At 37.2% G+C, this 23,819-nt stretch overlaps 1 protein-coding gene across 1 annotated transcript; it reads left to right on the top strand.

Moving 5' to 3' along the window:
• Window positions 1-10,319: 10,319 nt before the first annotated feature.
• On the top strand, window positions 10,320-22,603 carry SAB (HYPERSENSITIVE TO PI STARVATION 4). Its single transcript, XM_078964511.1, has 22 exons — window positions 10,320-10,618; window positions 11,575-11,686; window positions 12,001-12,273; window positions 12,453-12,718; window positions 13,066-13,279; window positions 13,367-13,537; window positions 13,632-13,709; window positions 13,817-14,068; window positions 14,155-16,242; window positions 16,327-18,166; window positions 18,262-18,359; window positions 18,428-18,891; window positions 18,966-19,215; window positions 19,310-19,534; window positions 19,650-19,789; window positions 19,866-19,938; window positions 20,012-20,117; window positions 20,209-20,375; window positions 20,459-20,785; window positions 20,855-21,022; window positions 21,128-21,551; window positions 22,062-22,603. Exons 1-22 carry the CDS (start codon window positions 10,554-10,556, stop codon window positions 22,235-22,237), a joined length of 7,977 nt encoding a protein of 2,658 aa, XP_078820637.1. The 5' UTR covers window positions 10,320-10,553; the 3' UTR covers window positions 22,238-22,603.
• Window positions 22,604-23,819: the final 1,216 nt, after the last annotated feature.

Here is a 23,819-nt window from a genome sequence, read left to right on the forward strand (position 1 = left end):
TGTCAACGTTCATCCCAAATCTACTCTTTCTTGTTTATTATTCTCTATTCTACAGACTTGTCTTATTGCTTTGTACAGTGGATGGCTATCGGAATGTTTGCTTATGTGTTCTATACAATATTTGTTTTAGTTTGAGTCATGCAACTGGTTATATAAATGGCTAACCGGGTCAACAATTTTCAAACATTTCTACAATGGCTCATTTCGGACCCAACCTAGCTTTAGTGGTCCCTACTATTTTATACATTGTTTCTACCCATCATATGTTGGAGTTGCATCTCACAGATGTTATGATTGTTGACGAAAGTTGTTTCTGAGGGTCAAGTGGTTGTGCGATTTTGGTATTATGTTCTTCTCTCTACATTATATGTTTTGTTAACATTTTATGGACTTACTGTAAAATTGTAAGCTGGAATAGGAAAAAATGTCTGTAGCAGGAAGAATGAACTTAGGGCAAAAATACGTAGTTGTTGAATAATCATTATTAGTTAAGCTTACTTAGCATTAATATCATTGGTAGGTAGCATTATTTTGCTACAAATGTGTGTCCAAACACTAAGAGCTTGTCTGAGTTATAAACAACCGATTCAAAATATGCAGAACTATGTTTGCTTACTGCCTCCAACATATTTTATGATGAGTGTATACGAACATGTATTGATGACTTGTAAACCTGATCAAAAACACAATTTTTTTTTGCTTGGAACACCATAATCAAAGCTTGTTCTCAAAGCAGTAAACGAAAACAAGAAGCAGCTATTCACTCCATCTCAAAATGCTATCAGAAGGGGATGTTGCCCCAAATAAGAACACACACGTTTCCATTTCTGCTCAATCAATTGTGATATAATGCAACCTAATCTTTTGATCTATGAAAGAAATCAAACTAAAAGACTAGTTGATTATCTATGAACATGAATAACCATTTTTGTTAAAGTCATTATGTAACGTCCCAAAATTTCAAAGTAAAAATTTCATTTTTAATATAATCAAAACACCAATTATCTTTTACTCAAACATTTAGAAGTCATTCATAATAAAACGGTTATCAGAGCACAATCTCAAAATCACAAAGTTGAGGAAAAACATGAGCGTATACGCTGCAATTAAGCTGGACCTTCCTTTTTGAACCGGAAGTACCTGAAACCATAAACAATAAACCGTAAACACCAAGCTTAGTGAGTTTCCCAAAATACCACATACCATACATACAATAGATAATGCTATGTTCCAGTCATAGTCTTGCCATTATGCTACGGGCCATATCATGATCTTTCCTTGCCAAGCCGAGGCCAAAACCCTAAGTATTACAGACAAATGCCAAGAGCCACCTCCTGGTCTTCCATGCAATAATCACATAGACAACCAGCATATAATTTGCAACTAACTATCTACTTAACTGTCAGCGTTTGAACCGTGGTCTTGCATATAGATTTGCCAGTAGCCACCTCTGGGCCTTTCATACAAATGCCAAGGGCCACCCCTTGGTCTTCCAATTATACACGAGCCAATCGGTTGACATTGGTGCCTTCGATCCGTAGTACAGTGATGTACTCACCTCAATCCAAGATAACCGAACACTCGAGCTGTTGTTACCAGAATCCTCGCACTAACATCATCAAATAACATTCCATCAATAGCTGATTCTTGACTCAATTAAGAATTCTAGTCTAATGTCCAAACCTTCAGGGTAAAAGTCCATTTACCCCTTTCCTTACTTTGCCAAAATCCAAAGTCCAATCCACTAGCATCATAAGCCCAAATCCCTTAAATGGCATCACAAGGCCCATTAAGGACCAATTTCCAAATTAAGCCCAAAATCATCATCGTGGACCTAACCCAAGAAAGACCAATATGCTAACAAAATCTTAAATTCCGAAGTCCATTAGCCCAACAAAGCCCAAACCCTAAAAGTCCAAAGCATGAACCGAACTGTGAACACAAAGCCCAAAATTCCGCGTACTCAGCTCATACGCTTGGCGTACTCCCTTCGGGGCCAGTACGCGCATCGTACCAAATGTGTACGCCCAACGTACTCCCCAGAACACCATCGTACTCCCTTTAGCACTCAATCAGTTAAGCCCTTGCTCCAAACTCTCATATTTGATCCCTATGGATGACTTATCAGGTAAAGTTGGTAATTTTACTTACGTGCATGGCTTAAAGGGACCCAAAAGCTTAAAAAGAGCTTCACAAAGGTCTTAATACATGCATGGACCACAATACTCCATAAAGTTAGCATTTTTATGAATATGAGGACTAAATTGAGCTAAAATCTAGCATCTATTACTTCTGGAGTAGATCAAAAGGCCACCTTTAACTCAAAAGTCTCCAAAACTGCACACAATACACCAAAACTAGATCTAACACCAAAGACTGTAACGCCCCGTTTATTTAAATAAATTAATAAATGTAAGTATCAGACTAATTTGTGAAGAATTTAGAAGTTGTAGGTTAAAAGTGTAAAATCCGCATTTAATTTATAATTATTATGGAAGGCAGGGACTAAATGGTAATTATTGGGACTTTATTGAAGATATTTTAGAGGCCTAGGGGTTGTTTAGTAAATCAAGTATCAAATTTGAAGGGAATTTCCAAAGCTGGGGTAGAAAAGGTAAATTGCAGGCTTTGGTTTGAAAAGAATTTTATGGAGAGGGACTGATCTTGACATTATGGCATTAAATTTGAAGGGCACGGGTATAAAGCCTTAGCATGTGTCGGTTGCCACAAAACCCTCACCCTAGCTAAGGATGCAGTCGTCACCCACCCTTATACCTCCCGTTTACAGTCGCCACCTCTCTATCACCTTATGCCTCCCTCATCGGCAACGCCACCCCCATGTTCCGATCAGTGAAGGGCCACCAAGCAAACGCCGAGCCTCCACCGTTCTTCTTCTCTTTCTCCTTCTTTATCCGCCGAAGGGAAAGCTATCCAGCTGCCGTTGTGCTGTAGAGCCCGCTGCCGCCGCTCCGTCACCATCGAACCACCATAACATCGTTACCGGAGACACCGGCGAAGACGATCAGTTAGCTTCCGACGCTGAATCAGTTGTAAGGAACCGAAAGATCGACGCTTGCTAGGAGTTGTTGTGATTCGAGATTGGATCGCTACTTCCTTTTTCCGTTTCTTGCTGCCGACGTGCCTTCCCGCTGAAGATAAAGCCACTCCAAGCCACCGACAATTTCGTGGAACGTAAGGACCGATCACCGCCACCACCGTAGGATGGTGGTTGCCATCGCCGAGAGCCACCAGGTGGGTGGCTAAGCCTTGAACGAATCAAAATCACGTATATGGGTTGTTGATGGTGTTGATGTCGGAAAACGGAATAGGTATCCACCATGGCCGCCAGCCATGGTGGCTGCCACCTTCTACTACCATCGGCCACCATAAGGTGGTTGTGTGTGTTTGTTTTGTTGAGTGTGTGTGTGTGTGTTTATTTTGAGTCTTAGCGTTGTAAAGTGTAAATTACAAGTTGGATAATGAAAAGAAAACTAAAAACCACCACCGTGAGGTGGTGGCTGCCGCCACCGGCCGCTGTATCAGGTAGCGGTGTGCTTTGCCTCGTTGTGTTGACTTGTTGGGGGTGCTTGAAACCCTAATGGGCACAAAGCATCCCTAATGGGCCCAATGAAGCCTAATGGGCTTAATGATATTCTAGTGGGCCTAATAGGCCCAATAAAACCTAATTGACCTAAAAGCCCAACAAATTGATAAAATGGGCTAGTAGCTGGGTTGGAAAACCCTAATACCAATAAAACCCTAATTTGGGGAATTAATCAGGACACACGAGAATTATTTAATAACTTGAAATATTAAATAATAATCATTGGCAAAAATTAATCTAAGCAATATTGGACTTAATGGATTAAGTTATTAATGGATTAAGTCCTTAATGGGTTGAGTGAGAAACACTTAACCCTAATCGTCGTTTTATGTGAAACCCTAATTTCACTTGGGTTTATTGTTGGGACTCTCTGTTGGGCTTTGATGATTGGGATAATAATGGGCCATCAAAGAACAAGCTAAGGGGCTAAAATAATTTAATGGGCCTAGAGTAAGGCCCATGTAAGGGGTTTGGGCCCAATTTCGAAAATTGGGCCATAAATGGACTATAGTTTGGGCCTTTATGATTATATGATATTGGCCATTAGAATGTTGAATATTAGATTGGACCAAATGGTTAGGCCTTATGGTAAGACCTTATAAAGGTTTGGGCCCAATTTGGAAAATTGGGCCATGTGTTCGGCTTTGATTTCCTAGTTAAATTTGGGCCTATGGATTGGGCCTTGGGCTTGCATAAAGCCAAGTTTGGGGTAATGTAGTGATTATTCAAATTATGTACTCATGGTAATGTAGTGGAACCCAATTATTAATTGGGTGTTATTTTGGTGTTGACAGTCCGGGAATCTGTCATCCAACAGTTGGGGTTGAGTCTGCGGGACTTCAGCAGTGTGAGATTATGTCTATGGGACTTCAGCAGTGTGAGGTGAGTTACCTTCCAGTAGCGGTGGATCTACGGCCATAATGCCGACCCACCACTAGGAGTTGTATGTTAGATGATTGTCTTTGTGATATTCATCTAGGTTTGCTACTACCTAATATGTTTATGTGCTTGCATGATATGTGTGACATCCCCATTTTCACGACCAGAAAAGATCGATTTTGTTTATGCTTTATAAAAATCAGAGTTCTTCTTTTAATAAAAATGTTGCGGAATTTGTTCCCAGAAAAACACGATAAATTAGTTATTAAAACATTTTCGAAGAAACGTATTTTATTCATTTCAAAACGTTTGGGATGTCATCGTTAATACAGAAACATAAGCATAAACAGAACTTACATGTATTTACACTAGTGATCTACATCTCTTTAAATCTCTCAATGTAATGTGACTTCATATCAACACCTGTGATATAAATAAACTGAGTGGGTCAGGTTGGGAAACCTGGTGAGTACATAGGGTTTTCAACCCACAATAATATAATCATTATGTTTAAACAATCAAACAATCAACCTAATTACCCATCCCCATTATCTTCTTTACTCTTAAGGATTTATCCTAAGAGTCATGTATCCTGCATTCGTTTATTCCGAAGTCCCTTACTTCCAGGGTTATAGGACTGGCACTAAATCCATAGCTGCCAATGTTCGTTCATAAAGCACTAATTCCATAGCTACTATAGTCTATTCATCGAGTACTAAATCCATAGCTACCAGTGTTTATCTAATAGGTACTACGTCCATAGCTACCAATTCCTAATAGGTACTAAGTCCATAGCTACCAGTTCCTAACAGGTACTAAGTCCATAGCTACCAGTGTTTGTCCAATAGGCACTAAGTCCATAGTTGCCGATGTTTATTAGGCACTAAGTCTATAGTTGCCAATGTTTACTCACATCATCTTTTATTTCTCATCATTCATCTACCGATTTCATACCCAACATATTCGTATATATAAAATATGTATACAGTTTAAATCATTTAAAACATGTATAAAACGTTCATCCAGCATATACAACAAGTATTCAGATAATATGCACACATAGCACGTAGTTTATATAAAATACTTCATATCTATGTGTAATATGAAAGGGACTATGCACTCACCAGAAAGGTGGTGACTCAGCACTTGGACAACGTTTCGATACTCTCAAAACAATTTCCTTCGATAAAACCTAGTATCAATACCACTAGGGTTTAGTCTAACGACAATCACGTCAAATTAATAGTCTAGCTATTATTATTATTATATAAGCGTGAAATAACACTCAATATAACTCATAATAATAGCCTAAATAATTATTTTAAAGACCTAATAACATTACTATATCAAAACATAAGCTACGCTAAAGATAGGGTAGGCGTAGTTTACTTACAACGAGTTTTCTCGAAAACCGGGCTTCGCTGGAGCAGCGTTTCCGAGCCGAAAGACCTTTTTTCTCGGGACTCCGAGATCCTCGGGGCTTCCTTCAGGTGCTAGGGGGTTTACCTAGGCTTTAGGGGGGGTTTGGGAGGCTAGAGAGAGAAATCAGAGAGAGAAAGAAGGTTTGGGAGGTGTGAAGAAGAGGCTAGACCCGACACCTCTATTTATAGTGAAAATATCTGATGGAATCACCGATTAGGGGGGCCTACTTGCCGATTTGTTGCATGTGGTGGCCTTCTGGTGGTGCCACGTGTCCAATTCTAGTGGTGCCACGTCATCCCCTATCGCGTATCAGCCTTCAAACTTAGAAAAATCATAACTCTCTCATACGAGCTCCGTTTTCGATGTTATTTTTTTCATCGTGTAGGTAAAATCAAGATCTACAACTTTCATTTAGACTCTGTCGGCTAATTCTTGACCGATCTCAAATTTAACAGTAGGAGGCGTTTAGATTGTTAAATGACCGCGAAGAATTCATAACTCCTTCATACGAACTCTGTTTTTATCTATATTTTTACCGTTGAGTTTCTATTAATGAGATATTCAACTCTCATTTAGGTCGCGTAAGCCAAAAACCGCTCGAACTAAAATTCGAGTTTCGGGTTGTGCACTACTAAGCCGAATCTTAGAAAAATCATAACTTCCTCATACGAAGTCAGATTCGGGCGTTCTTTTTATCGGCGCTCTTAGTTTAACATATTTTACGACTTTCATTTAGATTGCTAAGGCTAAATCTCGCTCTATCGTAAATTCACTATTTACGCTTCCCGGTGCCGTGCCGGTTTTGCCGTAAAACTTCGACGGACCATAACTTCTTCGTTATAACTCGGATTTCGGCGTTCTTTATATGTACGGAAACCTTGAGACGTATTATAAAACTTGGTTAATATTATTTATTCTAAATAATCATTTGTCAAAAATTCGTTTTCGACGCTTATTGCCTCTAAATTGACTAGCTCGGATCTACGGGCGTTACAATATGTTATATGTGATAGTGGTAGTAGGAGGGGAATAGTCCCTAAGTTTGGTTGTTAGGACCAAAGGGTAGATCGGGAACCCCAGAATTGCCTGACAATATGTTTATGTTATGATATTATGTGGTAGTAGTATGAGGTGAAATAGTCCTCGTATGTCGGATGTAAGGACTGACGGGTAAGTCAAGCACCCCAGAACGGCTTGACCTGGGTAGGTTAGGCACCCCATAATTTTCTGACAGTATATGTGTGTTATATTATTACATGGTAGTGGTAGGGGGTGAAATAGTCCCCCGGTAGTCGGGTGAAATAGACCGACAGGTAAGTCAAGCACCCCACAATGGCTTGACCCCTTACCACAATGACGAAAAATGCAACAAAATCAAACCACAACGACGATCCGAGTGCAAAAGAAAAATTAGGGACCAAACGTGCAATTTTAACCAAACCATAGGGACGATTTCAGTAATTTACTCCTCAGATTTTTATTTATACGGTTATTTTCTAATTTCAATAATGATGTTCATTTAAAATATAATTTATTTGTTGTTAACGTTATGTAATTTATAAATTGATGTTATTATCATTTAAAATTATTGTTATTTAGTTTTAAACCACTTATTATTAATAATAGATTAAAGAAAACTTTTAAGAAACACTTAATATTACTATTAAAATGTGAAACATACACTAAATAATAAACTGATAAGATAGAAAATTTGCATTTTAAAAAAGACTTGCATGGATAATATGAAATATCCATGATTTTTATAATTTGATTTTATTATTTATATTATGGTTCGTTAGTTTTAGAACCACTTATTATTATTAATAAACAAAAGAAAACTTTTAAAAAACACTTATTATTTTAATTAAAATGTTAGACATATATTAAAATATAAAGTGATAAGATAGACAATTTGCATTTTAAAAGAAACTTACATATATACTATGAATAATATTGCATATCCATGATTTTTAAATAGTTATTACTTTGAAACAATACTAACATATATACAATATTTAATTAAATATTATTAATATCACTTTCCATAACATATGATCAATAATGTGAATCTAATCTAATTTACATTAAAGTTTCAACCACAACATACAATGACTGTCTTAAAAGAATACTTAAACCAAGAAAAATATAAAAAAATTAGTATATCACAAACTTACAAATTAAAAACTTTAACATAATAACATGACTCGAAAAATAGTCCAAAACCCTCATACCAACACAAAACCTTTAAACTTGTTTTTCTTTTTGAAATTTGTATGTGATTTGTATTTGTATGTCTATCCTTTGATCTCTAGTTGAATTATGCCTTCAAAGGGGTTTTGGAAGTGTATTTTTTCGTTAATAGTCACAGCCTTCAGCCCTCTCTCCTCTGGAATCGATCTAATGTCCGAGATATATATAGTTACCAAAAATCTTGACACCACGTCGTGGTAATGGCACCATGTTGTTGTCCTCAAGCTTATCCCGTATTCTCCAAGCCAACGGTAAGGACGACGAAGATTCCATTCACCACGTTGTGGTGGTTGGATATCCGACTTTTCTCAAAACACGAAAGTCGTCCGAAATTGTGTCTAGTTTTCATATCATTTTGAATCACCTTAATCGAAATTACGAGTCAGGAGATATGATCAAAATACTAACAAAGGGGTCAAGCTGACTAACAACATCCTTTTCATATAAATACATAAAAAATATCCTAATACATTTGAAATACATAAAAATACGTAAACATATACATATAAAAGCTTAAAAAAGTACATAAATACGTAAAATAGATATAAAATATGTAAAAAATATGTTTATACATTATATACAAGTTTTGACGAAATATGCATATTTATTTCGGAAAAATTAATGATTTGGTTTTATGACCTGGTGAATAGGTTGAAAAAAGGCTAAAATGAATAAATTAGTCGGTTTGAGCTTTTTTATTTAAAAATTTGAGCTTTTTTTATTTAAAAAATTAAAAAGTTGAGATTTTTCTGTTCGAAAAATACATTTTCCTAAAATATTTGAACTTTTATGAGATGTTCCATTTAAAAAAAATGTTAAAAACCAATTTAAAAAAATTGAATAATTGAACAATAAATTAATGTAAATATATACTATGTTGAAATCATATAAAAATTTGTTCAAAATAGGCAAAAAGTGGTCATGATAGCAACTATAGAACACGATCATAGACTTCTCAATGTCAACAACATCATGCCAAGAACAGTCCGTAAACTATCATCTTCTTTTAAAAGACGCCTTTGACTCATTATTTTGTTCATTTAGGTCCGTGTTTGAACCACTTATTAGAAAATAGTCCTTGATAGGTGTGTAGACTTCCGTTAGCTATTTAAGCCTATTTAACTTTAAGCCTATGGTCTTTTTTTTTTTAAAAAGAAATTAAATATTCTGTTTCTACCTATGGATGATGACAAATGAAAACAATGTCTAGTGATTTTTCATTTCACATAAATTAATTATCACAAATTTAATAAAAATTTATTAATTTTATTAAATATGACAAATATCAAAATCTTAAATGTATAGAAAGATAATAAAAGAAAAAGAGTAGAAAGATATTTAATTTCTCTTCTTTTAATAAATGCTAATCTAATACACCAATATAATAGCATGACTGAACCTTTTAAATAAAATATATATTTTTTAATTAGTAATACCAATAGGTATAAGCTTTTGGTTACCACCTATCTTTCTAAAATTTAAAAAAGATAAGCACATGATATTGTATTTTACTATTTTAGTCTAGATTGAAGATTAATATTAGAAGACAACACGAAAAACTAACGCAAAAAGGAAAAAGTTATATTCACATTGATCAGATTCTAATCAGTTTTATATTCTGAAAATTACTTAAATTATTATCATCCGATTTAATCAAAACTGTATTTGGAAACAAACATACAAAAACTGAAACAGTTAAAAGTTGGGGGACTACACTAATCAAAACTGTATTTGAAAACAAACATACAGAAACGTTAAAAGTTGGGGGACTACAATTGATAACTTGATGGGTGCTGTTTGTAACTTACCTCGAGAATTCCCCATCCACACCTTCCCTTCTCTTGATCCCAAAGATGTCTTGCACACACAGTAAACAAAGAAAGCAAAATAGTTGGATAGAATAATGTACGACATTCAATGCATTAGATACAAGTATTAATGCGTTAGTGTTCTAGATTTTCAACTTTTGCTTTGGAAAAAGAAACTACCACAAATTTAGGCTCTGCTCTTCATCGTATGGTAAAGTACAAATTATAATGCATTAAATACAATTCAACGAAGAAGTGATTCTCTGGATTCTGAAGTTGCTGCTCTGGAAAAAGGAATTACCAAAATTTTGGGCTCTTCTGTAGAGTCTAGACAGTCTCAATGGTCTACAAATCGTGCGTTTTTTGACCCTTTTTACTTCCCCTTCAATAATATTCCCACCGGTTTCCTTCCCCAATTGTTATGACTAATGAGCCTTTGCGATCTCTTTCTTCTTCAAAGGACTTGAATTCGATTTCAGTGGTTTTAGGGTTTTCATGATGATGTGTAGTGAAAGGTATTGTTGTTCATCGTCAACAACAAGAAGCAGAATGGACTGGGTGTAGAACAAAAGAGGATTTGCTTTGTAGAAATGTCTCCGGTCAAATTCTTGTTTACGTTCCTGTTCATATCAATCATACTATGGCTTCTGTTCATGTAAGTAATCAATCAATCAATCATCTATGCTCTGTCATATCATTTATTGTATTTTAAGGGAAAACTGCTAGTCCTGGAGCTTCAATTTTGGAGTTATTGAGAAATATGACCGAATAAATTACTACATTTGACTATGCAATATGCATTCCTACGTCTGCACTCAATTTTTACATGAATGGATTGAATGGGATTACTGAAATTCGAGATCATAGTTCAGTAACGTGGCGCTTTTCCCTTAACAATTTTTTTTTTTGATATTTGTTGAAGTGCCAAATCCATTGGTTCTGCTAAGTTGCGAGCAGTGTTGTCTGAGTATACTAATGCCATATGTAGTGCTGATCTTTTGTGTGGCTGGTTTATGAATGGTAAAATTCAGATCACTGCAGTTTTAGTCTCTAACTTTGTAAGTGATGGAGCGGATACTTTATTTTTTGGTCTTTTGGATAAATTGGGAGATTACTCTTTTACATGGTACACAATCTTTATCTTTTCAAAACGCCAAGTGCATCATTTTTGCTAATTTCGTTACAAATTATGAGTGTAGGTTGTCAATTTAATGCCATCACTTTCAGGCTTACAAATAGAACCACAGCTCATATAACCCGTCCTCTCCTTTGATTTTTTTCTCATGTGATTAGTATGTGGAGGTGCATATAAACTGATTAGTGCGATAGGAAGTCGCAGTAATCAAGTTTGAGTATTCGGTAAACTGGTTAGCTTGCAAAACTAACTAATATTGCATTACGAATCGTATGACTCCTAGCTAGATATTGATTGCACTCTAATTTTGGAGGAGTACTAAATTTTGTGCAATTAATGGTTCTTTAATGAAGGATTACGCCGTAACTGGGTCTCATAGTCTTATGTTCAGTTATGCTTTGTTTAGAAAGGCCTTCATTATAATGCATCAATGTAACTACAAGTTCCAGAAAACTTAACTAATCCTCTTGTTACAGATCTGCTTCCAAGTTTGTGGCTTGGACTTTGAGTCGGGTTATGAAAGCATCAGTGGCATTTAAAGTTAGTGGATGGAAATGTTTGAGGGATGTTACAATCAAGTTCGAAAAGGTTATTCATCTTTTGCTCTGTGTCACTATATCTGATTTAATCTTTACTCTACTTGGTGCTTGTACTTTAACCTCTTCTGTGTTGGGCTAGTAGTTTATTATGGTCTTCTAACATACATCTAATTGTATTTCAATTTGTTTTCTCCTGCTAAGGCGGCTGTTTTTATTTTTGCATGTGAAAATGTATTTTGTGGTTCGTAAGCGATATGCACATTGAACTAGTCATCTTTAATTGGTTTACATGCTCATCTGAAGTTCTTATATCAGAAACTCTGTAAGACAGATCATCTTGATGTTATGGTTGGCAATTTGCAGGGTGCGGTTGAATCTGTTTGTGTTGGTGAAATCAGATTTAGTCTACGACAATCCTTGGTTAAATTAGGAGTTGGTTTCATGTCTAGGGATCCAAAACTGCAGTTGTTGATAAGTGACATAGAGATTGTTATAAGGGCTTCAAACAAAAATGCAAAAAAATCAGAGTCACAAAAATCTCGCAGATCCCGCAGTAACCCAGGCAGAGGAAAGTGGATGGTTGTGGCTAATATGGCAAGATTCTTATCCATTTCTGTCACAGATTTGATTGTAAAGGTAAGTTGTTCATGATGAAAATTCTTATGTTTACAATTAAAGTCCTTGGTTTCCTTTCTTGCTTACTTACTACTTGTTCATGTATGGCTATAAATTTATAGTATGGTCATTTGCTATCTTTTGCTTTGTAAGGGTTTCATGTTCTCAACTGTTTTTGATTTTACATTATATGGGGGCAGACACCAAAGGCTACTGTAGAAGTTAAAGACCTGGGTGTTGAAATATCTAAAGATGGTGGTACAAAGCCTTGTGTCCTTGTGAAGTTGCAGCTTGTGCCTGTTGTTGTTCATCTGGGTGATCCACGCATTAGTTTTGATCAATCATCAAGCTTTTGCAATGGCGAAAGCTTTACTGCAGGCCAGACATGTTTTGCATCGATAGAGAAGGCTTCTGCTCCTTTCTTTTGTGAAGAATTCCATCTCTCGAGTGAGTTTGGTCATGATAGGTTGGTTTTCTTTATTTTTATTATGTTTTCCCACAAAGAGATCTAAGGAATAATGACTTCTTTCTTGTCTTTTTTCCCTCTGATTTTTGTTCATCTAAGGAAGCTCTAGTACTCACCTCTTTTCTGGGCACTAGGGTTGTTTGTTGAGGAATTTTATATCACAAGAACAAATTGTTATTATTATTATTATTATTATTATTATTATTATTATTATCGAAACAAGAAAGTCTTTGGTCTTAGCGTTGGGTGTTGACTGTTGATAGTCTGTTTTTTTTTTCCTTATTCTCTTCGCCACTTATTTCATCTAGTAACTATTCGAGCTTTTGTATTTGATACTCTTGGTGCAGAGAAGCAGGTATTGTAGTAAAAAATGTGGACATTTCTATTGGAGAAATTGCTTTGAACTTAAATGAGGAGTTGATCCCTGGAAAGAAGTCGACCGATGCCCAAGTTGACGAATTTTTACAATCAACCATTGAACACACTGTTGCCAAAAAGAAAGAAAATAAACAATCTCCTCTTTTGGCTGTTACCAAGTACACTTCATTCATCCCAGAAAAGGTTGGTCCGTGCAGAAGTGCTGTATTTGTTGCTTTTATTTGTTTGTAATCTCTTCTGTTGACTTCATTAATCTGCATCCTGTAATAGGTTTCTCTCACTTTGCCAAAGTTAAATGTGAGGTTTATGCATAAAGAACACTATATTGTTATGGAGAATAACATCATGGGCATCCAGTTAAAAAGTGTGAAGTCAAGGTTTGTTGAAGACATTGGAGAAAGCACACGGCTTGATCTTCAGTTAGATTTCAGTGAGATTCATGTATGGCTGTAATGTTTCATTTTCGGGTTTTCTCAATGTCATTGATATTGGTCATAGTTCCTTTCCTGATGATAATTTCTTCTTGATGATGTAGCTTCTTAAAGAAGCTGAAAATTCAATGGTGGATATATTAAAGCTTGCTGTTATTTCTTCAGTTTACATTCCATTACAGGTGCATTTATATGATTTTCATACATAGCTTCAAAAACCTGTGGGATGCCTTTTAATAATTTTGCATCTTTTGGGTGACACATTGATTGTTTATTTCCCCCTTTTCAGCCTACATTACCCATTAGATGTGAAATTGATGTTAAGCTTGGAGGCACCCAATGCAACCTATTTATGGAAAGATTAAATCCATTGATGAAGTTGAGCTCCTCAAAGAAGAAAAAGATGGTGCTTGGGGATGAAAATGCTAATCCAGTAACAGTCCAGACAAGTAGTTCTAAAGCCATCATGTGGACATGCACAGTTTCAGCTCCAGAGATGACTATCGTGCTTTTTGATCTGAGTGGATTGCCTATATATCATGTAAATGATTTATCTTGTCATACTCCCTACCCTCTCTCTCTCTCTCATGTTTAAGCTGATGTTTTGTTGGAATTTCTTACTTTCAGGGTTGCTCACAGTCGTCACATGTCTTTGCCAACAACATATCTAGTACAGGCACTGCAGTTCACCTGGAACTTGGGGAACTGAATTTGCACATGGCAGATGAGTATGAAGAATCTTTGAGAGAAAGCCTTTTTGGTGTGGAAACAAATACTGGTTCCCTGTTGCATATAGCAAAGATTACCCTGGATTGGGGGAAAAAGGACAGGGAGTCACAGTCACCTCAAGAAGACAGTTCTAAGTTTATATTGGTTCTGTCTGTTGATGTAACTGGCATGGGTGTGAACTTGACATTCAAGCGTGTTCAGTCCTCGCTATCAACTGCTTTGTTGTTTAAGGCACTGTTGAAAGCTTCATCTCAATCTCTTAAAACATCCACACAAAGTCGCGCAGGGAGGTCAACAAAAACATCTGGCAAAGGGATTCGGTTAGTGAAGTTTAATCTGGAGAGGTGCTCTGTAAATCTCTCTAGTGAAGTAGGCTTGGAAAATGAAGTTATCCAGGACCCCAAAAAAGTGAATTATGGATCACAAGGTGGCAGGGTGACTTTTAGTGCCTTAGCTGATGGGACCCCACGTACTGCAAAAATAGCATCAACAGTTTCTGATGAGCACAAGATGGTGAAGTGTATTGTAGGCCTGGATATTTTTCATTTTAGTTTGTGCCTGAACAAGGAGAAACAGTCAACTCAGTTGGAGCTTGAAAGAGCTAGATCTGTGTATCAAGAGTATCTGGAAGACAACAGTACTTGCACAAAAGTGACATTGTTCGACATGCAGAATGCAAAGTTTGTAAGGAGAGCTGGAGGTCTTAAAGAGATAGCTGTCTGCTCTCTTTTCAGTGCCACTGATATCACTTTCAGGTGGGAGCCTGATGTTCATTTATCATTGGTTGACCTAGGGTTGAGAATGAAGCTACTGATTGACAACCAGAAGCGTCAGTCTCAGGAGGACAAACTCCTGAAGAGGATGTATGGTAGTGGAAATAACGGACATACAAAAGAAGACTCTGTGGGATCATTTGAGTCAGAGAAGAATAAAAAAAAGAAGGAATCTCTTTTTGCTATTGATGTTGAGATGCTTACTCTAACTGCTGAAGCTGGAGATGGTGTTGAGGCCATTATTAAGGTTCAGTCGATTTTTTCTGAAAATGCTCGTATAGGTGTACTTGTTGAAGGACTAATGCTCAGTTTTAATTCGGCAAAAGTGTTCAAGAGTGGCAGGATGCAAATTTCCCGCATACCGCATGCTTCAAAGGATTCAGGTGGTAAGTGGGATTGGGTGATTCAAGCGTTTGATATACATATTATCATGCCATACAGATTGCAACTGCGTGCTCTTGATGATTCTATCGAGGAAATGTTGCGAGCTTTAAAGCTTGTTACTTCTGCTAAAACAAAAGCAATATTTCCATCCAAAGAAGATGCTGCGAAACCTAAGAAACCTAGTTCTAGTTCCTCTAAAATTGGTCGTGTCAAGTTCTACATACGTAAGCTGACTGCTGACATCGAGGAGGAGCCGCTACAGGGCTGGCTCGATGAACACTATCGACTGATGAAAAACGAGGCTCGTGAAGTAGCTGTTAGGTTGAGTTTGCTTGATGCAGTTGCTGCAAAAGGGACCCAATCTTCTGCAGTTGGTGATGCAGATGATTCTGTTCATGAAGTTGGTGGAGAAGAGATCGATGCATCATCTATTGAAAAACTTAAGGAGGAAATCTATAAGCAGTCATTCCGGTCTTATTATCGGGCATGCCAGACTCTTGTGACAACAGAAGGATCAGGTGCTTGCTCTCAGGATGTATTTCAGTCCGGTTTTAAGCTTAGCACCTCCAGAACCTCCCTTTTTTCTATTACTGCAACAGAGCTTGATCTAAGCCTGTCAGCAATCGAAGGTGGTGAAGCTGGGATGATAGACTTTGTACAGAAGCTTGATCCAGTTGCTCTGGAATATAAAATTCCATTTTCTCGCCTATATGGATGTAACATTAATATGCAGACAGGCTCTCTTGTTATTCAGCTAAGAGACTATACCTATCCTCTCCTTGCTGGAACCTCTGGTAAATGTGAGGGCCGAGTTGTGCTCGCTCAACAGGTCAGAATATAATTATCTTGTTATTTTGAATTTTTCTTTTCCATGTATAATATTCGAAGATGAAATTCTGAATTGTTGTTGCAGGCAACCCCTTTTCAACCCCAAATGCTGCATGATGTCTACATTGGTAGATGGAGGAAGGTGCAAATGTATCGTTCAGTTAGTGGCACAACTCCACCAATGAAAACATATTTGGATTTGCCATTGAATTTCCAGAAAGGAGAAATATCTTATGGTGTGGGTTTTGAACCATCTTTTGCTGATTTGAGCTATGCCTTCACGGTAGCTTTACGTAGGGCCAACTTAAGTGTCAGGAACCCAAATGCTTCCAATACTACCCCCCCAAAGAAAGAAAAAAGCTTGCCATGGTGGGATGAGATGAGGAATTACATGCATGGAAAGACCACATTGTGTTTTTCAGAGAGCACATTTAACATTCTTGCTACCACCGATCCATATGAAAAGTCTGATAAACTCCAAATTACTTCTGGGCATATGGAGCTCCGACACTCGGACGGGCGCATTCATGTTTCAGCAACGGATTTCAAGATGTTTACAAGCAGTTTGGAGAATTTGCTACGGAATTCAACGGTTAAGCCTCCAGCTGGGACATGTGGCGCTTTTCTAGTGGCCCCTAGCTTTACTCTTGAGGTTACAATGGACTGGGAATGTGAGTCGGGCAAGCCACTTAACCATTTTTTGTTTGCGCTTCCTTCTGAAGGTGTGACTCGCGAAAAGATATACGACCCTTTCAGATCCACATCACTATCGCTGAGGTGGAATTTCTCTCTCAGACCCATCCCCTCCGGTAATGGGTTTGTTGCATTTGATGCAGCTTTGCATGACCTGTCTAAATTGGAGAATGATTCAATTAGCTCACCAACTTTGAATGTTGGGCCTCATGATTTTGCTTGGCTCATAAAGTTCTGGTATTTAAACTACATTCCACCTCAGAAACTGCGTTACTTCTCTCGATGGCCTCGATTTGGTGTCCCTAGAATCCCTAGGTCTGGTAACCTCTCTTTAGACAAAGTCATGACAGAGTTTATGTTCCGAATTGATTCAACTCCAACCTGTTTAAGACATATGTCATTAGATGATAATGATCCGGCTAAAGGGTTGACATTTAAGATGACAAAGCTGAAATTTGAAATGTGTTACAGTCGTGGCAAGCAAAAGTACACCTTCGAGAGCAAGCGTGATATTCTTGATCTTGTCTACCAGGGTCTTGATCTTCATATGCCTAAGGTATTTCTTAACAAAGATGATTCCACAAGTGTTATTAAAGTTGTACAAATGACAAGGAAAAGCTCAAAATCTTCATCCACGGACAGAGTTGTAAATGAAAATTCAGGTAACGCCAAAGGAAGCACAGAAAGGCATCGTGATGATGGATTTTTGTTGTCGTCTGATTATTTTACAATTAGAAGGCAATCACCAAAGGCAGATCCTGCTAGATTGTTGGCATGGCAGGAAGCTGGTAGAAGGAATCTTGAGATGACATATGTTAGGTCAGAATTTGAGAATGGAAGTGATAGTGATGAACAGGCAAGGTCTGATCCAAGTGAGGATGATGGGTATAATGTGGTGATAGCTGATAACTGTCGGCGGATCTTTGTGTATGGACTGAAGCTGCTATGGACGATTGAGAACAGAGATGCTGTTTGGTCTTGGGTTGGTGAGTTGTCTAAAGCATTTGCACCTTCAAAGCCTTCTCCTTCACGCCAATATGCCCAAAGGAAGCTACATGAAGAAACCCAGCTGCAAAATAAAAATGAATCTCAATCTTTCCAAGAAGATGCCTCCCCAAAGAACCCATCTGTTGCTCAAGGTGCAAGCTCTTCTAAACAAAAGGAGGCATCCGGTTCAGATCCATCTCTAGCAAATTCAACTAAAGCACATAGTCAGTCATTCGGTGCGATTGGTAAGTGCAAACCCACATTAAGAAGCATCTATTCATGCAACGTTCATCTGATGTGCATTTTTTTTAAAAAAAAAAAAAAAAAATTTAATTGCCAGACAAACATGGATTTGATGACTCTGATGAGGAGGGAACTCGCCGTTTCATGGTAAACGTTATCGAGCCACAGTTCAATCTTCACTCAGAAGATGCGAATGTAAGTATTAAATGCGTTGGATCCGACATGAGTTTTGAGTTTTAGCTGAATTGTTTTATGGTGAACAGGGTAGATTTCTGCTTGCTGCTGTAAGCGGGAGAGTGTTAGCTCGGTCGTTTCATGCAGTTTTGAATGTGGGTATAGAGATGATCAAACAAGCACTTGGGAGTGGAGATGTGAATAATCCTGAATTGACATGGAACCGCATGGAGCTGTCAGTGATGTTGGAACGTGTGCAGGCTCATGTTGCTCCAACTGATGTTGATCCAGGGGCTGGACTCCAGTGGTTACCAAAGATTAGAAGAACCTCACCAAAAGTAAAGCGTACTGGGGCTCTACTTGAAAGAGTATTTATGCCATGTGATATGTACTTTCGTTACACCAGGCACAAAGGGGGAACAACAGATCTCAAGGTCAAACCTTTGAAAGAACTTGCATTCAATTCTCAAAACATTACAGCCACCATGACATCTCGCCAGTTTCAAGTTATGCTCGATGTGTTGACCAATCTACTCTTTGCCAGGCTTCCCAAGTAAGATTGTTATTATTATTAATTCAAATTTCAATGTTGTACTCCAGTCATTTGACTGACGTTTTTAATTTTAGGTCTCGGAGAAGCAGCCTTCCCAAATCTGCAGAAGATGATGAAGACATCGAGGAAGAAGCAGATGAGGTGGTTCCTGATGGGGTTGAAGAGGTAGAGATAGAACGAGTCAACCTTGAACAGAAGGAGCGTGCACGGAGCTTGCTTTTTGATGATATCCGGAAGCTTTCTGTTTTATCGGATGCTTCTGGAGACGTGTCTGCAGAGAAGGAAGGGAATCTTTGGATGATAACATGTGGAAGATCCACACTGGTAGGATTTCAAAACTTTTCAACTAATTATTTTCGCAAACCTGTCATTGTTTCATTATATGTATATATGAACACTGGTCGCTTTACACTTACAGGTGCAAAGACTGAGGAAAGAATTGGTAAATGCACAAAAATCTAGAAAGATGGCTGCTGCTTCTTTGAGGATGGCTATGCAGAAAGCTGCACAATTACGACTTATGGAGAAAGAGAAGAACAAAAGCCCTTCATGCGCTATGCGCATATCTTTACAAATCAACAAAGTGGTTTGGGGAATGCTTGTGGATGGGAAATCTTTTGCAGAGGCTGAGATAAATGACATGGCAAGTGTTGAAACAAGTTTATATAAAAGTAGTTTTACTTTTTTTTTTTTTTTTTTTTTTAGCTAATAGATCTGAGGGATCATGTTATGAAACATGTTTTTTTTTGCATATGCAGATATATGATTTTGACAGAGATTATAAAGATGTTGGTCTTGCTAGATTCACAACAAAGTACTTTGTTGTGAGAAATTGCCTGCCTAATGCTAGGTCTGACATGCTTCTGTCAGCATGGAATCCTCCTCCTGAATGGGGAAAGTATGTAGATATTTCTTCTGCTCCAAGGCTAGTATAGTAGGGGTATTTACTCTTCTTTTTTGGTTTTTGGCTTCAGAAAGGTGATGCTTCGAGTAGATGCAAAACAAGGGGCTCCAAAAGATGGCAACTCGCCTATTGAGTTATTCCAGGTACTCAATCCAAACAATAATTTATCAAAATCCCAAGTAAGACAATCTTTATTCATTAAATGGATGATTATAGGTGGAAATTTACCCGTTGAAAATACATTTGACGGAGACAATGTACAGAATGATGTGGGAGTACTTCTTCCCTGAAGAGGAGCAAGACAGTCAGCGGCGACAGGCTAGTTTAACCAAAATCTCAGATTTTCCTCAAAAAGAAAAAAAATAAAAATAATAATAATAAAATATCTGTTTTGTTTTTTGAGAAATAGGAAGTTTGGAAGGTGTCAACTACTGCTGGTTTACGAAGAGCGAAAAAAGGTTGTACAGTGAATGAGGCTTCTGCATCAACCAGTCATTCAACTAAGGAATCAGATGGATCCTCCAGATCAAGTGCTTATGGTGTGGCATTAACATCCTCTATCCATGGTGATGCCGTTCATGTGAGTTGTTTTAAAGTGTAGATAGATAGATATTGTTTTAGGTTTTTGTTGTTTGTATATGATGGATGGGATGATTTATGCAGGCATCAAAGCTGCAGAGTGCGAAAAACACAGCACCGGAGCTGGGGAGAAGTTGTTCTTTTGACAGAAGGTGTGAAGAATCGGTAGCAGAATCTGTAACAAACGAACTTATGCTACAACTGCAATCTTCAAAGAACGAAACAATGGGAAGCCTTGAGCTACAACAAGATAGCGAGTACATTAAATCCAACAAATCAAAAGACTCCAGCAAAACTAGTGCAAAAACCGCGCGTTCTTCTCATGAAGACAAGAAGATAGGGAAACCAAGCGATGAGAAAAGGTCGAGGCCGAGGGTGATGAGGGAGTTCCATAATATCAAGATAAGTCAGGTAGGTTGGTGAAATAATTATGGTTGTATTTTTGTGATGTATATGTGATTTGTTAATGGACTGGAACAGGTTGAGCTGCTAGTGACGTACGAAGGGTCACGGTTTGCTGTAAGCGAGCTATGGTTGCTGATGGATACGTTTCATCGTTTAGGGTTCACTGGAACTTGGAGGCGCCTCTTCTCAAGAGTTAAGAAACATATAATTTGGGGGGTTCTCAAATCAGTCACAGGAATGCAGGTAGGTATGGTATATGGATATTATGATTTGGAAACACATATAATATAATATCAAGTAGTTAGTAGTAGATATAATAGGGAATCGGTTGGTTTGTTTGAATTGCAGGGTAAGAAGTTCAAAAATAAATTACTTGGTCAGGGAAAAGAAGCAGCAAGCGGTCTGTCTGGCATCCACAGCACGGATCTGAATCTGAGTGACAGTGATGGGCCTGGTGGTGAGCAGGTGGAGGTCCCAATAACTTGGCCCAAAAGGCCTCCTGAGGGTGCAGGGGATGGATTTGTGACCTCCATCAGGGGATTATTCCATTCTCAGCGTCGTAAGGCCAAGGCGTTTGTGCTCAGGACAATGAGAGGTGAAGGGGAGAGCAACAATAATAATAATAATGAATCCGAGAGGATGAGTGGCGGTGTTGGGGGGGAGTGGAGCGAAAGCGATAACGAGTATTCTCCCTTCGCCAGGCAACTCACCATAACAAAAGCTAGGAAGTTTTTGATCAGACGCCACACCAAAAAGTTCCGCTCAAAGAAAGGTATCATTCATTCTCTTTATTTTTTCCTTCATTTTAATTACAAAAAAGAATGGGAAAAAGCCGTTTTTTGTATTTTACCACTTCTGGCCAACCATCAACCTTGTTCCATTTCAAATTAGATAATAGCATTTTTTCATTTACCCAACTTTTTTCTTACAATTACACGTTTTTACTTCCTTTTTTATGGATTTTAACATGACGCTGTAAGAAAACGAATTTCAGCACAGGGTTTTACATGCATGAATTTGACATGTTTTTCTACATTTTTTTTTTTTTGTAAAGTTGTAAAAAAATGATTTTGTAAAGAAAAATAAAAAACAATTTTGTAAAAACACTAATTGATAAAAAAAAAAGTTTGCCAACAGATTTGTAAAAATAAAAAGTTGGGTAAATGCGGGGTATAGCAGGTGACAGTTCACACTTACAATTGTTCAAAGTAATTTAACCGTATTATTAAGAAAAAAAAACCTAGTATATGTGAGACTGAGTAAGCAAGCGTGTTTTTGACAGGTATTATTATATCTCCACACTCACAGCGAATAATAGATTCATCACTTCCATCTTCACCAATTGAAACCACACCATATGAAACAAACTCCTCCAGTGGATCCGGATCCGATCCGTATGAGGATTTCCTCGAATTCCAACAAAAATCCCTAACTTCACCCCCTCCTCCTCAAACCTAAAAGAAAAAAAACCATACTTTTTCCCAACGCCTTGCCAAGGCTGAGTAATTTTGTATAATGTATTATTATTATTATTATTATTATTATTATTGTTATTGTTATGTATGTATGTTTGAATTATGAGAAGCAGGCTCCCTCAATCGTTCATTGCTTGGTAATGATACGTATAGATATACAGAAAGGATTGTGGTTACTCATTGATATCAATCAGACTTCTTGTATTGTATATATATATTATATAGCAACCCCAACACAAACCTTTCACTTTCATCCCCCCCCCCTCCCTTTTTTTCTTTATCTATGTAATTTGTATAATTGAAGCTGAAAATAAAGCCAGTTTATGGGAGTATTCTGACGATTTTTAAATTCCGCATATCAATTTCTGGCTCTGTTCTTCATTTACTAACCGCCCAATCTGCTTCTCAATTCTATGCATAGGCAACAACTGGGTGTATGGATGGATGGATTATAAAACATAAACCTACACCCTAGCCGGTGAAGGTTTCCATTTTAAAAAAATTAAAATTACTTACCAACGCTATGTACTATCTATTTTAGGGGTCACCTCCGTATGCATCAAACCCAAAAGTAAATTAAATCCAAAATTCAATTTCTTGGATGGTACCGGCACTTCAGTATCACTCTCATTTTTTGAATGCAACAATCCATGTTTAAGGTTACACAACTTGAGCTTAAGTACATCAAAACGTCAGGTTTACTACAAAGTTCATGAGTGTTTAAAAGTTGAGTAAAATTCTGCATACAGTGGGAGAAAAAATGAGTCTAAAAAATTATATTTTTTTTAAGTATATATGTTTAGGGCTGTGTAATTTTTTAGGAAAAAAACATAAACCCAATTGACGTTCATATGAGACTTAGGTGCTCAAAGTATAGGAAATCATAAAAATGAATTCCGGTTCGATTGTGGTTTTGCTTGGTACGAATGGTATTGACCTGTTAGTCTTGAGAACCCAATATCATAAAAATAGGAGAGTCAAATATCAATCCAAAACAGTTATATAGTACCGGTTCAATACCATTGGTGCTTTTGCTCACCAATATTCTACATTGTCTTTGCAGAACAATGATGAAGAGATTTTTTTTAGAAATATCTCAAACGAACAAAAACCATCAACTATAAAGAGCTAAAACTCTTCGTCACTCTACCATCTACAAGTAAATCAACCTATTTTTTCACTACTCTTATTCCATTATCCCGATTAAAACCTACTCATATCAAAGCCAGTTAACCGAGGTCCAGTAGATTATCTATATCACTATTAAGGAGTAACGAGTAACGCCTAAAGCAAAGATTTGTTGCTTAAAAGTTAAAACAATTATAGATGTTGATTATTTTCATAGTAATCAAATAGGACGGTAATTGTGATCTGTCATCAATAAAATAATAAGGTGGTAGTGTTGACCAAGATGTGATTTCTTAATACAAAATTATAATCTATTTTACCAAATATTGTTCATTGCATAATGATGTCATGTCAAACCATTCATTGTTGTGGTAAGGATTAGGAGATGTGTGGTAAAAATAAGATGATATTGGAGTGACAAACAAATGAAAGCCACA

The sequence above is a fragment of the Lactuca saligna genome, chromosome 1 (genome assembly GCF_052625555.1).
Source record: "Lactuca saligna cultivar CGN05327 chromosome 1, ASM5262555v1, whole genome shotgun sequence".
NCBI lineage: Eukaryota > Viridiplantae > Streptophyta > Magnoliopsida > Asterales > Asteraceae > Lactuca > Lactuca saligna.

Excerpts from the sequence above, each read along its gene's own strand:
- SAB (XM_078964511.1), top strand. The coding sequence starts at position 10,554 with ATGTCTCCGGTCAAATTCTTGTTTACGTTCCTGTTCATATCAATCATA. Across the intron at positions 14,069-14,154 it reads GTGGATTGCCTATATATCAT|GGTTGCTCACAGTCGTCACA; the intron begins GTAAATGATTTA and ends TCTTACTTTCAG. Across the intron at positions 20,786-20,854 it reads ATAATATCAAGATAAGTCAG|GTTGAGCTGCTAGTGACGTA; the intron begins GTAGGTTGGTGA and ends GGACTGGAACAG.